This window comes from Esox lucius, chromosome 15, assembly GCF_011004845.1.
Source record: "Esox lucius isolate fEsoLuc1 chromosome 15, fEsoLuc1.pri, whole genome shotgun sequence".
NCBI classification, from domain to species: domain Eukaryota; kingdom Metazoa; phylum Chordata; class Actinopteri; order Esociformes; family Esocidae; genus Esox; species Esox lucius.
Window position 1 is genome coordinate 1,222,219 of NC_047583.1, and position 15,734 is coordinate 1,237,952.

At 45.3% G+C, this 15,734-nt stretch overlaps 1 protein-coding gene across 2 annotated transcripts in view; it reads right to left on the bottom strand.

Moving 5' to 3' along the window:
- The window catches only part of rnf144aa (ring finger protein 144aa), a 44,832-nt gene that overhangs the window by 13,487 nt on the left and 15,611 nt on the right, over positions 1 to 15,734 (bottom strand). The window contains exons 2-4 of one of the 2 annotated variants that reach the window (XM_010898132.3): positions 5,808 to 5,958; positions 4,908 to 5,012; positions 806 to 866 (exon numbers count right to left, since the gene is read on the bottom strand). In XM_010898132.3, the coding sequence (XP_010896434.1) occupies positions 806 to 866; positions 4,908 to 5,012; positions 5,808 to 5,942 (301 nt within the window). In that variant the 5' untranslated portion in view covers positions 5,943 to 5,958. The remainder of the gene's footprint in view (positions 1 to 805; positions 867 to 4,907; positions 5,013 to 5,807; positions 5,959 to 15,734) is intronic. The other variant, XM_010898130.3, reaches the window with a different exon arrangement.

Here is a 15,734-nt window from a genome sequence, read left to right on the forward strand (position 1 = left end):
ATGTCTCGTTCTGGGGCAACACACTACAGGCAAGAGTTGGATGTCTTGCTGTCTCTCTACCATCTCTGCTGCTCTGTGACTCTCTGGGTACAATATGACTGCTCTGTACTTGCGAGCAACACAGCATTCACTGTTTGGATCCATAATGAGGACATATGGAAAGGTTACAGACAGAATTCTGCTTGGCTAGCCCGGAACATTGACGAGATGGCTGAGTGCCATCATCCACTTATCTCCCAGCTTTTTAAAGGATTTTTACCCATTTCTGGGGATCTAATCTGGTCATGGTCACTATACTGTGCACGTGTGTGTGTGTGTGTGTGTGTGTGTGTGTGTATGTGTGTTTGTGTGTGTGTGTGTGTGTGTAAGGAGTAACCTTGAGGCAGATGCAGTACTGAGTGGGTGTGTCAAAGATTGTTCTGGAAACCTGTATCATTACACTGTCACAGTATAAGGACATGCTCGGCAGAGAATAAAACTCACTAACACTGGAAAGGCAGAGATGTTACACACATACACAACCACAGACAATGAATTCATAATGGAACCCTCAGACCAACAGGAAGACGCAGGAATCACACATTTAAAGACATTCTCTATCCTGGAAGAGTGCAAGCTAACATATAGGCCTACCACTGAAATGATAATCAATTTAAACTAATCAAGACGATACTTGATGATTCCAGTCACCAGTCCGCTAACCGCCCATGTAAAAATAACTTTACAAAATGGATTTCACTGACTTGATGGGTCACATCAGGTGAAACCTGAAGACCAGCCAGTCTGACACTGAGGAGATCCTTACCCCTCTCAAACTGCAGCTTCTGGTATCTCTGCATCATCTCTGTGGTCACCATGCACTCAATCTGCAGGACAAACCAAGGGAGAGAAGAGAAAAGGAAAACGAGTAAGATCATATGTTGGATGTACTGTTTGAATGTTAGTTGTTAAGTCGCGTTGTCGCACACTTTATATTCATTCAGTCCTTAGTATCGTTTTCCGTTCGTGTTTGGTTTGTTTGTTTGTTGTTCATTAAAACCCACGAACGTGATAAATGCCTGCGCCTGGTTCCCTTGCCAACACTACACCACAACTACAGCGTTAAATACACAGCCGATTTTGCAGATTTTCCCACTTACAAAGCATGTAGAAGTCTGTCATTTCTTATCATAGGTACTCTTCAAAATCCAGAAAAATCACATTGTATGATTTTTAAGTAATTAATTAGCATTTCATTGCATGACATAAGTATTTGATACATCAGAAAAGCAGAACCTAATATTTGGTACAAAAACCTTTGTTTGCGATTACAGAGATCAATCTGGTATCTGAAAACATCACATTCTGTAGCGGACCAAATAATCCCAGGAGCGCAACAGAAGCTTAACATTCACCCACTGCTCCCATTTCTGGCCAGTCTTTCCAGTAAACCACAGAACACAGCATGATGATTCATATATGACACAATTACCTCGCATCCTTGACATGGATCGGATTGAAGTACTGATTTTCAAAAGGTATTAGCATGTTCAGTTGGTGACGGATGAGAATTTCACAACTAATTTGTTTCTGCGATATAAATCTCAGGATCTGAGGAAGGTCTGTAGTCTAAGGATCAATTCCAAAACCCAAACTAAATGTCAGCATAACAAAAAACCTGTCAAGGTACTGTACACAGAAGGTTAATATACAGTCATTACTACACACAGAAGAAAATGACATCAGGGTTTGGAAGTGTTCAAGCTCAACATCCATTGATTCAGAGTCAAATGACATAGTAGTGGACTGACTAGTCTCTGACAGACCATATCCCAAGCCGGGGGGGGGGGGCATCAAGCAAACTGTCTGGTAACGGAGAGGAACAGTCCCTTCAGGCTGACCTCAATCAGGGAAGAATGGAGATGAGGCAGGGACCATCCACTCTGCATAGCAACACGTCTCCAGGGAAGGATGGAGATGAGGCAGGGTCCATCCACTCTGCATAGCAACACGTCTCCAGGGAAGGATGGAGATGAGGCAGGGTCCATCCACTCTGCATAGCAACACGTCTCCAGGGAAGAATGGAGATGAGGCAGGGACCATCCACTCTGCATAGCAACACGTCTCCAGGGAAGGATGGAGATGAGGCAGGGACCATCCACTCTGCATAGCAACACATCTCCAGGGAAGGATGGAGATGAGGCAGGGACCATCCACTCTGCATAGCAACACGTCTCCAGGGAAGAATGGAGATGAGGCAGGGACCATCACCTCTGCATAGCAACACGTCTCCAGGGAAGAATGGAGATGAGGCAGGGTCCATCCACTCTGCATAGCAACACGTCTCCAGGGAAGGATGGAGATGAGGCAGGGTCCATCCACTCTGCATAGCAACACGTCTCCAGGGAAGGATGGAGATGAGGCAGGGTCCATCCACTCTGCATAGCAACACGTCTCCAGGGAAGGATGGAGATGAGGCAGGGTCCATCCACTCTGCATAGCAACACGTCTCCAGGGAAGGATGGAGATGAGGCAGGGACCATCCACTCTGCATAGCAACACGTCTCCAGGGAAGGATGGAGATGAGGCAGGGACCATCCACTCTGCATAGCAACACGTCTCCAGGGAAGGATGGAGATGAGGCAGGGACCATCCACTCTGCATAGCAACACATCTCCAGGGAAGGATGGAGATGAGGCAGGGACCATCCACTCTGCATAGCTAGACGTCTCCAGTCAATCAGGCAGTGTAGTCAATCAGGTAGTCAATCAGGCCGTCTAGTCAATCAGGTAGTCAATCAGGCCGTCTAGTCAATCAGGCAGTCAATCAGGCTGCATAGCCAATCAGGCAGCCAATCAGGCTGCGTAGCCAATCAGGTAGTCAATCAGGCCGTCTAGTCAATCAGGCAGTCAATCAGGCTGCATAGTCAATCAGGCAGCCAATCAGGCTGCATAGTCAATCAGGCAGCCAATCAGGCTGTCAATGAGGCTGTGTAGTCAATCAGGCTGTGTAGTCCATCAGGCTGTGTAGTCCATCAGGCTGTGAGTCTCATCCATCCCACAGAGTTCCAGACCCTTGTAGAATCAATGCTAAAGTCCTGTAAAGCTACAGTATTTTCCATGTCTCTTATTTTGACTTTTGCCTTGTGTTAATAATAATTAAGACTTCAGTAGGGCTGAATCAGAGTTTTTGTAACCACCATCCTTCAGAGTATTACCCATGTTACATATTACTAGTGTCTAAGTCAGCATATTTATTTCTGTGATTTAAAAGGATCAATTCCTGCCCCTACTGTACTAACTGTGGAAACAAAGAAAACTGAGACCAGATTTTGCATGCTTATGTCATACTGAATATTGTGATTAGTTATATTAAATATATGCTATATGTACTGTATATTACATTTGCAATTGTTGTTTAAGAAAAGAGGCTGCATCTGAGCATATCGTGGACTGTGTAGACTAGTCTGTTTCAAGATTTATTCATAGACAATGTAATTTGAACCCATCTCCCACTTCCAGCTTTATAAATAGCACTTCAGTCTCCTATTAGGTCACAATCGTTTCTGCCTCTTAAGAGTAATGATGTCATCTCTGTAGGTGGATCTCTTCAAGAGGACCAGCAAGAGCAACACAGAGGTAAACACTTCATTCTCCGGATGGATTCTCCAATGTTTGGGCCACTGTGTTGTTTGGGGACAGGGACCCCAGTGCCAAACAGATGTCAGAGGCCACACACCTCCTTAAAGCTAGGAGAAGCATCCATGATGGGTCCAGAATACTGCAGCCTGACCCAAAGGAGGGAGGAGCCCCCGATGCACAGACAGGCCAACTGTGTGTAGGGGACAGCACTCTTAGATGTTTGCTGATGGTTTCCTCAGTGGAAGCATGAAGTATTACAGTGAAGACAGAGACCATGGAGCCCTGGGCTGGAGACAGAGACCATGGAGCCCTGGGCTGGAGACGGAGACCATGGAGCCCTGGGCTGGAGACAGAGACCTTGGAGCCCTGGGCTGGAGACAGAGACCTTGGAGCCCTGGGCTGGAGACAGAGACCATGGAGCCCTGGGCTGGAGACAGAGACCATGGAGCCCTGGGCTGGAGACAGAGACCTTGGAGCCCTGGGCTGGAGACAGAGACCATGGAGCCCTGGGCTGGAGACAGAGACCATGTAGTCCACATGGTAAACTGGCCTTAAGGTTTTCTTGACTAGCCCTGTGGACACCGGACAGGTCCAGGAGTGACTTCTTGGGCCCTGATTTTGACCTGAAGGAGTCTTGCCTGAAGCCTAACACGGACCTCAGCACTAGCAGGTTTGGAGATTATGACTTAGACACTCCTCCATGAAAACCTAAAATAACCACATCCTCTCTGTTCTTCATCCAACAAAACCAGAACACCTTTTACTGTACCCCGCAAGTCCCCCCCTCAAGGCTGTACCCTGCAAGTCCCCCCCTCAAGGCTGTACCCTGCAAGTCCCCACCTCAAGGCTGTACCCTGCAAGTCCCCCCCTCAAGGCTGTACCCTGCAAGTCCTCCCCTTTTGGTCACATGATTTTCTGGGATGTATTTTGTCTCGCAAGGAAACATTTTCCCTACTTCGTCATGTCCTCCCATCGAGGGCCCAGATCTGCTCGTTCTTGCCAACTCCATGCTCTATTAGTGTAAAGAAGTTGGCACGACAGCACAAAAAGACCATCATCCATCAGACTGTTGTCTGGCAAACCTGCCTCGCTACATGATATGAAAGAAATGTTTTGCTTTAAATTGTCAAATTAAATGCAATTATCCCAAATTACCACAAGCTTCTATGTATTTTGATCATGCAATTGCATGTCACAGACTGAAGTTTGATTGTATAATCAATACTGTTCTTAAAATGGATCAATATAACTGTATGACTGTAAGGCTGTTATTGTTGTAAATGATACCTCATTTTCCAGTAAATGTCCTTGTTTTGGACAGGCAGAATCTGGACAGCTGATAGCAGTTTCGAGGCCCTCTTTGATCAGTAGTTCCACATACTGTTTCAGGCACTGAAAGAAAAGAGTAGAGTGTTGACCTCATTCTGTAGCTATGCAGTCAATCAGAACATGTGCTGGAACACTTTATATTAAAACAACAATGTGCTTCTCCTGTAGTAGAAGACCTCAGATTTTGGCTCGTATCATTCTGTTATGACAAGTGAGCCCAAGAGAAACCTGCTAAACACATTACTATCCAATGAAAGTATTTTCAGGGGACTTCTTATCCAAGACTCCTCACAGCTACATGACAAACTGTAGGCTTGCATAATGCTAAACTTCACTTCCATAGCCCTGAGTGAGATCCAATGGATGGTAACAGTGAGTTAAAGTGCTACGTCACAATTCAAATAGGCAATCCACTTACTACAGCAGCAACACAACTAATATAATGAATTACACTGATAACGACACTGATTGGAGAGTCAAACAGATTGACCTATGTTAAAGTAAGGAAGAACATTTACATATTATTTATTTAATTTTTTACATGAAAATAATTTAGCAGATGCTCATATTTAGAGCGACTTACAGTAATACTTTTCTTTTTGCACTGGCCTTGCCTTGGGAATCAAACCCACAACACTGGCACTGCAAGCACCATATTCTTCCAACAGGATGAGTTTCCACTGGTTCAAAATGGTTTCCCGGTTACCTCACCACGTGTTGCTTTTTGACTGAGATAAAGATCACCAATCTCTGAGCCAAGCACAACCACCTGGTCACAGGCCTTCCCCTACAGGTCTGAAACCCGGCCAGACAACAGAACCACAGAGACAGAAGACAGGTTTGGTGATGAAACAGTACCGGTGTACAGAAGACACACTGGCACTGGCCGATGGTGGTCATCTGCTCCAGGGGGAACTCCCCAAGGCACAGCTTACAGGAGACCAAGGGCTCTAGGGACAGATCCCAGGTGGGCCGATACCAGACTGTGGTCATCTTGCCTGCAGCAGAGCTGAGTGATAGCAAGAGAGAGAGCGAGAGAGAGAGCAAGAGAGAGAGTGCGAGAGAGAGTGCAAGAGAGAGAGCGAGAGAGAGAGAGAGCGAGAGCGAGAGAGAGAGCGAGAGTGCGAGAGAGCGAGAGTGCGAGAGAGCAAGAGAGAGTGCAAGAGAGAGAGCGAGAGAGAGAGGAAGAGAGAGAGAGGAAGAGAGAGAGTACGAGAGAGAGAGTACGAGAGAGAGAGGAAGAGAGAGAGTGCAAGAGAGAGAGAGACAAAAAAGATTCCAAATAATGACAAAGTTTAACAATGTAGGAAAGCAAATGTTTGTCATTTTACAGTCAATTAGGGGAAACTAAAATAGGACAAACACATGCACCAACTTATTTTTTATAATAAAAAAGGCTTTCAGAGTTGCATCCAAGAGAGAAAGCTTTGCAGACACAGGCCAATTAAGTGATTTTTGACCAAACTCCCCTTGTCAGTAAGTCATTGCCCTTCTCTTCAGAGGGCTGTTACATATAAAATCAGTTATTCATGCAACCGGAGTCTCACTGCTTGTTGAGTGATAGGAGCAGTCGTATGAACAGAACACTCTGCCTCCGTCATCATCTCTCCCTCTATGATCCTCACTGTCCTCCCACCATGGTCAAGCGAGCACCCAATCACAATATTTCAGTGAGTATTTTGAGGAAAGGCCGTCGTGCACGTAGCGTCAACCCTGTCAAACCCGCCCATGGCTGCTAGGCAACTGGAAGCAGAGAGGAGAAAGTAAAAGGGGCGGGCCGACAGATAGCTTCCACGGGTCTGAGCGGTGAGCCCTGACAGAACAGAGTCGCTCAGAGGTGGGGGAGACGGTGATGCCGGCCCAACTCCAGTGGACACATGCTGCTGAGAGACAGCGTTATCCTTAGCGGCGCACGGGGCTGTTTGACAAAACGCCCAGCGGGAGATATACAGCGGAACAATGGGATGTTTAGTCTGTGGGAACAAACTGCCGACTGGGTCAACGACGGCCAAAACCCCACTGTACACCCGACACCAGGGAGGGGAGATTTGGCAAACGCTATGTGATCAATGATTAAAACCGAAACGGGCACTTCCTGATTAATATGTTATTCACCGTGATTAGTGGACTCTGGTCTTCCCTCCAGCCCTGTAATGGGAGGGGGCAGGTTGGGGGGAGGGGGCAGAGTGTCTACAGGAGTGTCTACAGGGAGCCTTCCTCTATCCATTAGTCTGGTAAACTGGGCCTGCTTCCATCAGAGCAGGCATTTGAAGGCTAGCCAGCAGCGCTAAAAGCCAGCCTACACCAGCAAGTGGACATGGAATCACATTATCACTATAGATAACCATTTGATTGATGGCTATGTGAATTATATTGCAGTTTTTACAGAAAGATACACATTGAAGAGATTCCCATGTTTCTCTAACAGAAGCAACAGGTAAAGGACTGCCACCTGGCTCAGATTCTGGCCATTTGGCTGCTCTCAGCAGGAGAAAAAAAGCAGTTGCACAAACAGTTCTCCTCCTGTCCTTGCAAAACCCTCATAGTATTGGCATGCAATGTTTTGTTATAAAGGTCCATCCATGTGGCAGGATGTTATTTCCAAAACAGACATTGGCATTGTTATATCAGCAAGGCTTTCAAAGTCTTCCATATTGCCTTCATCTAATCCAGAAGCATCTGTATTGGGTTCAGTAAGTAGCAGACTTGCAACACTAAGTAAGTCTGCCCTCAGGGTTTTCTGCACCTGTCATAAGAGTGTTCAGATATTTATGAGATTTCCAGTTGATAAATGGGATCATTTTCATTTCTTCAGAATAACATGTAACATTGTAAATAGTGCACAACTAAACTATTGTAATAAATAACTTGGTAAAGAAAAAAAAAGACAGAAAATTGGTTAGTATAGCTGGACAATGCTGATCACAACCCGCTGCCCAAGGTGGTCAATCCTGTCTAAAGGGCGAGTACTACTAAATCCTGTCTAAAGGGCGAGTATTACTAAATCCTGTCTAAAGGGCGAGTATTACTAAATCCTGTCTAAAGGGCGAGTATTAATAAATCCTGTCAAAAGGGCGAGTATTAATAAATCCTGTCTAAAGGGCGAGTATTAATAAATCCTGTCTAAAGGGCGAGTATTAATAAATCCTGTTGTGTATTGGTTAGACCATGTCTCTGTGTTGTGTATTGGTTAGACCATGTCTCTGTGTTATGTATTGGTTAGACCATGTCTCTGTGTTGTGTATTGGTTGGACCATGTCTCTGTGTTGTGTATTGGTTAGACAATGTCTCTGTGTTGTGTATTGGTTAGACCATGTCTCGGAGTTGTATATTGGTTAGACAATGTCTCTGTGTTGTTTATTGGTTAGACCATGTCTCTGAGTTGTATATTGGTTAGACCATGTCTCTGAGTTGTATATTGGTTAGACCATGTCTCTGTGTTGTTTATTGGTTAGACCATGTCTCTGTGTTGTATATTGGTTAGACCATGTCTCTGTGTTGTGTATTGGTTAGACCATGTCTCTGTGTTGTATATTGGTTAGACCATGTCTCTGTGTTGTGTATTGGTTAGACCATGTCTCTGTGTTGTATATTGGTTAGACCATGTCTCTGAGTTGTATATTGGTTAGACCATGTCTCTGTGTTGTGTATTGGTTAGACCATGTCTCTGTGTTGTATATTGGTTAGACCATGTCTCTGTGTTGTTTATTGGTAAGGCTGGAGTAAATAATAAGAGTCAATGAAGAAAAAGATGAGCCAGAGTGGAGAGAGTAGAGTTTTTATGACAGAGGGTGGTGCATTGCGAAAGGGAGTGCTCTAACCACTGCATTATTTACTAGGAGGTCCATTATCGCTCAGTGACACACACACACACACACACACACACACACACACACAGTTTCATGCAGCCCTAATGCCTGTCTCGCAGGTGACATTACAACACTGATCAATAAGCAGGCTGTCATATACATGAACCCATTTCACCACTTCTCTAGAGGAGGAAGCAGGTCTGACAGACCTACTAAGTGTCAGAGTTTGGTGTCGTGGCCTAAGCTGCCAACGTCAGGTCACAGAATGCTCTCAGGCGACGGGAGTTTCAGCCTTCTAAAAGGAATACAGACATGTAACAATTCAGCCTTCTAAAAGGAATACCGACATGTAACAATTCAGCCTTCTAAAAGGAATACAGACATGTAACAATTCAGCCTTCTAAAAGGAATACAGACATGTAACAATTCAGCCTTCTAAAAGGAATACAGACATGTAACAATTCAGCCTTCTAAAAGGAATACAGACATGTAACATGTAAGGTCGATTGTAGTATCCAGAGTTAAGCACATATACACATACTGTCATCTATTCTTGGTATAAGGCTTCTCCTTGTCACAGACAAAAAAAAGACAGAATACATGGATTCTTTTTAAAGCTGTACATGCAGGGTTTGTTTAGTATATGCATTACATGAATTCACAGCTCCATATTTACAGATACAGTATGTGCAATTGTTTCTGGATGTGGGAGCGAAGAGGAGAGTGGAGTAGAGGGCAGCTGTTTAGTTAACCCGTTAGAGGTGGGTTGATGTGATGAGCACGGTGTAATTAGCTAGCCAATTAACTATAAATGGACACATTCTGCAGCAGGAATATATTCAACTGCGGTCCTGAAAGGCTGACTGATGTATTTTTTCCTACCTGGCGGCTAATTCCACTGTCCACTTGTTTTAGGTCTGAATCAGAGGCAGGATGAAAATCAGAGGTGTTTGATCTGTCCAGAAACGAAGTTGAACAGATGATCTATAGTCAAAATAATGGTACAAATGTGTTTAATAAGAAGTATATAGGAGTATATAAAAGTATACAGAAGTATATAAGAGCATGGGCTCTTAGATCTATGAACACAGGCCAGCTAGTAGAGCCCAGAGTCCAAACTAAACATGGAGAAGTTGCGTGTAGCAGTTGTGCTGTACACAACTGGAATAATCTACCAGAAGATCTTAGATGTGCCCCAAAAGTATACACCGGGGTCTCCTCCCGGTGGGACAGGACCGGAACACCTTCCCAGGAAGGCGTTTCCGGAGGCATCCGAAACAAATGCCCAAGCCACCTCAGCTGACCCCTCTCGATGTGGAGGAGCAGCGGCTCTACTCTGAGCTCCTCCCGGGTGACCGAGCTTCTCACCCTATCTCTAAGGGATCGCCCGGCCACCCTGCGGAGAAAGCTCATTTCGGCCGCCTGTATCCGGGATCTTGTCCTTTTGGTCATGACCCAAAGCTCATGACCATAGGTGAGAGTAGGAACGTAGATTGACCGGTAAATCGAGAGCCTCGCCTTGCGGCTCAGCTCTTTCTTCACCACAGACCGATACATCGACCACATTACTGCAGAAGCTGCACCGATCCGTCTGTCAATCTCCCGTTCCATCCTTCCCTCACTCGTGAACAAGACCCCTAGATACTTAAACTCCTCCACTTGAGGCAGGCACTCTCCACCAACCTGAAGTGGGCAAGCCACCCTTTTCCGACTGAGGACCATGGCCTCAGATTTGGAGGTACTGATTTTCATCCCCACTGCTTCACACTCGACTGCAAACCGTCCAAGTGGATGCTGAAGGTCCTGGCTTGAAGGGGCCAGCACGACAACATCATCCGCAAAGAGCAGAGACAAAATCGTGTGGTCCCCAAACCTGACACCCTCCGGCCCCTGGCTGCGCCTAGAAATTCTGTCCATAAAAACCTCTGACAGAAGTATACAGAATCATATACACTCACCTAAAGGATTATTAGGAACACCATACTAATACAGTGTTTGACCCCCCCTAAGACCAATAGTATAATATGTATACCTAAACTTAACTTTGCCCTAATGCCTAACCCAAAACCTAACCAGTAATGATTTACCCTAATCCTAAATGTAAGTCTAGCTACAATTGCAACTTTAGCCCTAAATCTAACATGTAAGCCAAAACATAGCTAGGACATACACTCACCTAAAGGATTATTAGGAACACCATACTAATACTGTGTTTGACCCCCTTTCGCCTTCAGAACTGCCTTAAATCTACATGGCATTGATTCAACAAGGTGATGAAAGCATTCTTTAGAAATGTTGGCCCATATTTATAAGATAGCATCTTGCAGTTGATGGAGATTTGTGGGATGAACATCCAGGGCACGAAGCTCTCGTTCCACCACATCCCAAAGATGCTCTATTGGGTTGAGATCTGGTGACTGTGGGGGCCATTTCAGTACAGTGAACTCATTGTCATGTTCAAGAAACCAATTTGAAATGATTCGAGCTTTGTGACATGATGTATTATCCTGCTGGAAGTAGCCATCAGAGGATGGGTACATGGTGGTCATAAAGGGATGGACATGGTCAGAAACAATGCTCAGGTAGGCCGTGGCATTTAAACGATGCCCAATTGGCACTAAGGGGCCTAAAGTGTGCCAAGAAAACATCCCCCAAAACATTACACCACCACCACCACCAGCCTACACAGTGGTAACAAGGCATGATGGATCCAAATTCTGACTCTACCATCTGAATGTCTCAACAGAAATCAAGACTCATCAGACCAGGCAACATTCTTCCAGTCTTCAACTGTCCAATTTTGTTGAGCTTGTGCAAATTGTAGCCTCTTTCTCCTATTTGTAGTGGAGATGAGTGGTACCCGGTGGGGTCTTCTGCTGTTGTAGCCCATCCGCCTCAAGGTTGTGTTTGTTGTGGCTTCACAAATGCTTTGCTGAATACCTCGGTTGTAACAAGTGGTTATTTCAGTCAAAGTTGCTCTTCTATCAGCTTGAATCAGTCGGCCCATTCTTCTCTGACCTCTAGCATCAACAAGGCATTTTCGCCCACAGGACTGCCGCATTCTGGATGTTTTCCCCTTTTCATACCATTCTTTGTAAACCCTAGAAATATATAGAAGTATATAGAAGTATACAGTAGTATATAGTAGTATATTGAAGTATGTAGAATTAGTAGCATATACAATTATATAGTAGTATATAGAAGTATATAGAATTATATAGTAGTATATAGTATATAGGCCCAGTTTACCTCTCGCTCCCCGGCTGTAACTGCACCCTACCAAATCACATGACAAAGACCTTCATTAAATCCTAGTGATTCGCCATGTCAATAACAAACAACTCCTCAGGCGATGCAACTCCATTCTGGTCAAGTATGCCTCTCTGTTTAACTTGGGGCTTACCTCTCCCTATTTTGCATAATGTCATATCAAAATGGATTGTGTAAGGTCTATTTATACCATCTAGTGAGAGAACCCTACAGACTGCTGCCTCCCAGAGTGCACGCACTTTACCATGCAGCGCACACCAACACAGGATGCCTTAAGTGACGAGACCAAGTCACGAGACGTCCTTCTGTGACGAGACCAAGTCACGAGACGTCCTTCTGTGACGAGACCAAGTCACGAGACGTCCTTCTGTGACGAGACCAAGTCACGAGACGTCCTTCTGTGACGAGACCAAGTCACGAGACGTCCTTCTGTGATGAGACCAAGTCACGAGACGTCCTTCTGTGACGAGACCAAGTCACGAGACGTCCTTCTGTGACGAGACCAAGTCACGAGACGTCCTTCTGTAACGAGACCAAGTCACAAGACGTCCTTCTGTGACGAGACCAAGTCACGAGACGTCCTTCTGTGACGAGACCAAGTCACGAGCCACCTTCTCGTAAGAGACCAAGCAATCGTTCTCAGAAAAGAACAAATCACAAGCATCCTTCTGTGAACAGAGACCAAGTCACAAGTCATCCTTCTGTTACCGAACACCAAGTCATATTTCTGTGAAGAGACCAAGTCACGAGTCATATTTCTGTGACGTCACGAATAATCCTTATTTGAAGTAGAAAGTGAATAACAAGCCAACCTACCATACCAAAATATTATAGGCTAAGCTATGTAACCAGCTAACAGGCTAATTGTGACTTAACGGCTAGGCCAAGAACAATCACAACACAAAACAACACTATAATTACATTCAGATGTGTAATAGACATGTTTAGTGTGCCTGCTGTCATCTCATATTCCTCCCCAACTGCCTTCCTTCTCCAGATGGCTAATTAGGAGAAGCCTTGGGGACTGACATGTTTAGGTCGCTCCCTGGCCACTGGCCAACTTCCTGTCTCCAGGTCACCTGTATTTGTATGAGACACCTCTCTGAGTACAGGAGGTGTCACTGGGGTTGTGGGCCCAAAGCACTGTCAGACACACCTACACACTCAGTCAGCCGTCAAGAGGAGGGAAACTATCTAGTCAGCTCATCTGGTCAAGTCAGACAATGTATTCTGGATCTGCTGCAAAGGGTGTGTTTTGGGGGTCATTGACCTCAAACAGCAGTTTACTTGGCATGTACTTTGACCTTGTTATTTTTGCAGTGGATTGACCACTGTTGATAAAACTGAAAATCTAGAAATGTCTATTGTAATGAGATATTTGAACAGTGTAATGAAACAAGTCCAACTGCAATATTTTGGACTTATAACAGAAGTAAATGACAGTGTCGTTGACAGATTTTAGAGGAATGACGAGGCAGCCAGTGTTGCGTACCCAAGATGTTGTAAGTTAGGCAGAGGACAAGTCAATGCAATTTCATTCATCCCAAGGGAACAAGCACATTGTATGCAGAGATCATGGATTTAGAATAACATAATCCCGCAGTTGTTGTGTTGGCCCCTTCTAACCAGGACCTTCAGCATGCGCTGGGACGGTTTGCAGCAGAGTGTGAAGCGGTGGGGATGAAAATCAGTACCTCCAAATCCGAGGCCATGGTCCTCAGTCGGAAAAGGGTGGCTTGCCCACTTCAGGTTGGTGGAGAGTGCCTGCCTCAAGTGGAGGAGTTTAAGTATCTAGGGGTCTTGTTCACGAGTGAGGGAAGGATGGAACGGGAGATTGACAGACGGATCGGTGCAGCTTCTGCAGTAATGCAGTCGATGTATCGGTCTGTCGTGGTGAAGAAAGAGCTGAGCCGCAAGGCGAAGCTCTCGATTTACCAGTCAATCTACGTTCCTACTCTCACCTATGGTCATGAGCTTTGGGTCATGACCGAAAGGACAAGATCCCGGATACAGGCGGCCGAAATGAGCTTTCTCCGCAGGGTGGCCGGGCGATCCCTTAGAGATAGGGTGAGAAGCTCGGTCACCCGGGAGGAGCTCAGAGTAGAGCCGCTGCTCCTCCACATCGAGAGGGGTCAGCTGAGGTGGCTTGGGCATCTTTTTCGGATGCCTCCGGAACGCCTTCCTGGGAAGGTGTTCCGGTCCCGTCCCACCGGGAGGAGACCCCGGGGAAGACCTAGGACACGCTGGAGGGACTATGTCTCCCGGCTGGCCTGGGAACGCCTCGGTGTCCCCCCGGAAGAGCTGGAGGAAGTGTCTGGGGAGAGGGAAGTCTGGGCATCCCTGCTTAGACTGCTGCCCCCGCGACCCGGCCCCGGATAAGCGGAAGAAGATGGTATGGTATGGTATAATCCCGCAATGGAAACTTTCCAGAAACAACATGAAGACCTGAGTAACACGTCTCTTCTTTTCAGGTCATGCTTTGATCACATTGCAGCTTGTTTAGTTTACTTCTTGAAAGTGTGATGAAACTGTAGAGTTTAAAGGGATTTTGCAATTTCATCCAGATTGGCAGCAGCAAACTGAAATGATTGAGAAAACAGAGTAGGATTTAGTGCTGATCAGAATGAGATATCTAGCAAAGCACAAGCTACTACTGGAGTAGCAGATGTTCAGGAGTGAGCGGAGTTTGAGGGGAAATCTACCTAAAACGGGGCTAAAATAACTTGGTATTTGTGTTGAAGGGGGTCAGAGTGTGGATCTCACATTGATGGGTGTTAAAAGAGGAGCTGGTGAAAAAGCAGTTTGCAATATGGTAAATTATATCTGATTCAGTGAGAAAGGTTAAAATTAGCAAGGCTATGGAATAAATCTCCACTTCCAAGAATTGGCAGAGTGGCCTCTTCTGCAGGAGTAAACATGCTGTGGAGGTTCCCTTTTAGTGGAAACAAGAAACTATTAAAGTGCTTACATGTTTCATGTTTATAATTAACAAGTAGCCTACATTGAGGTCAAAGAACACATATTGGATGTTATTAAAGCTGAATGAGAGAAAGTCCCATATGTCTGTCTGGTGTATCCCAACCATGCTAACAACTAAACCTGATGACGACAAACTAAATCTGGAGAACGTTCAGTCAAACAGACTAGAACCTAAAAAGAGGCCTCATTCACAGCTAAGTCTCCTGTTCACACTGCTACTGGAGCATCGGGGCATGCACTTGCAGACTCAACAAACAGTTTTTACCCCCAGACCATAAGGCTCCTCAACCAACCTCACTGATCATTAGCACATCTTAGTGCATCCATTTACAGGCACTACAACACTTATAATATTTAAGATTCCTATATACTGTCCATTTTCCCATTTCTACATTATTTGAAATTGCTTCTATTCACTGTTGTTAAGTATATTTTTTATTTTCTGCTATTAGTTTTATTTTAAATATTTCTTAATTACTACGTAGATGTAGCGTGCCATGTCACAATAATTGAATTGTTCAGAATGATGCATGTTAATCGGTGCACTTGACAAATAAGACTGACCGTGTGTGTGATGTGTCCTGACCGTGTGTGTGTGATGTGTCCTGACCGTGTGTGTGTGATGTGTCCTGACCGTGTGTGTGTGATGTGTCCTGACCGTGTGTGTGATGTGTCCTGACCGTGGAGAACCTTGGCCTGAAGCGTGTGGAGAACCTCGGCCTGGAGC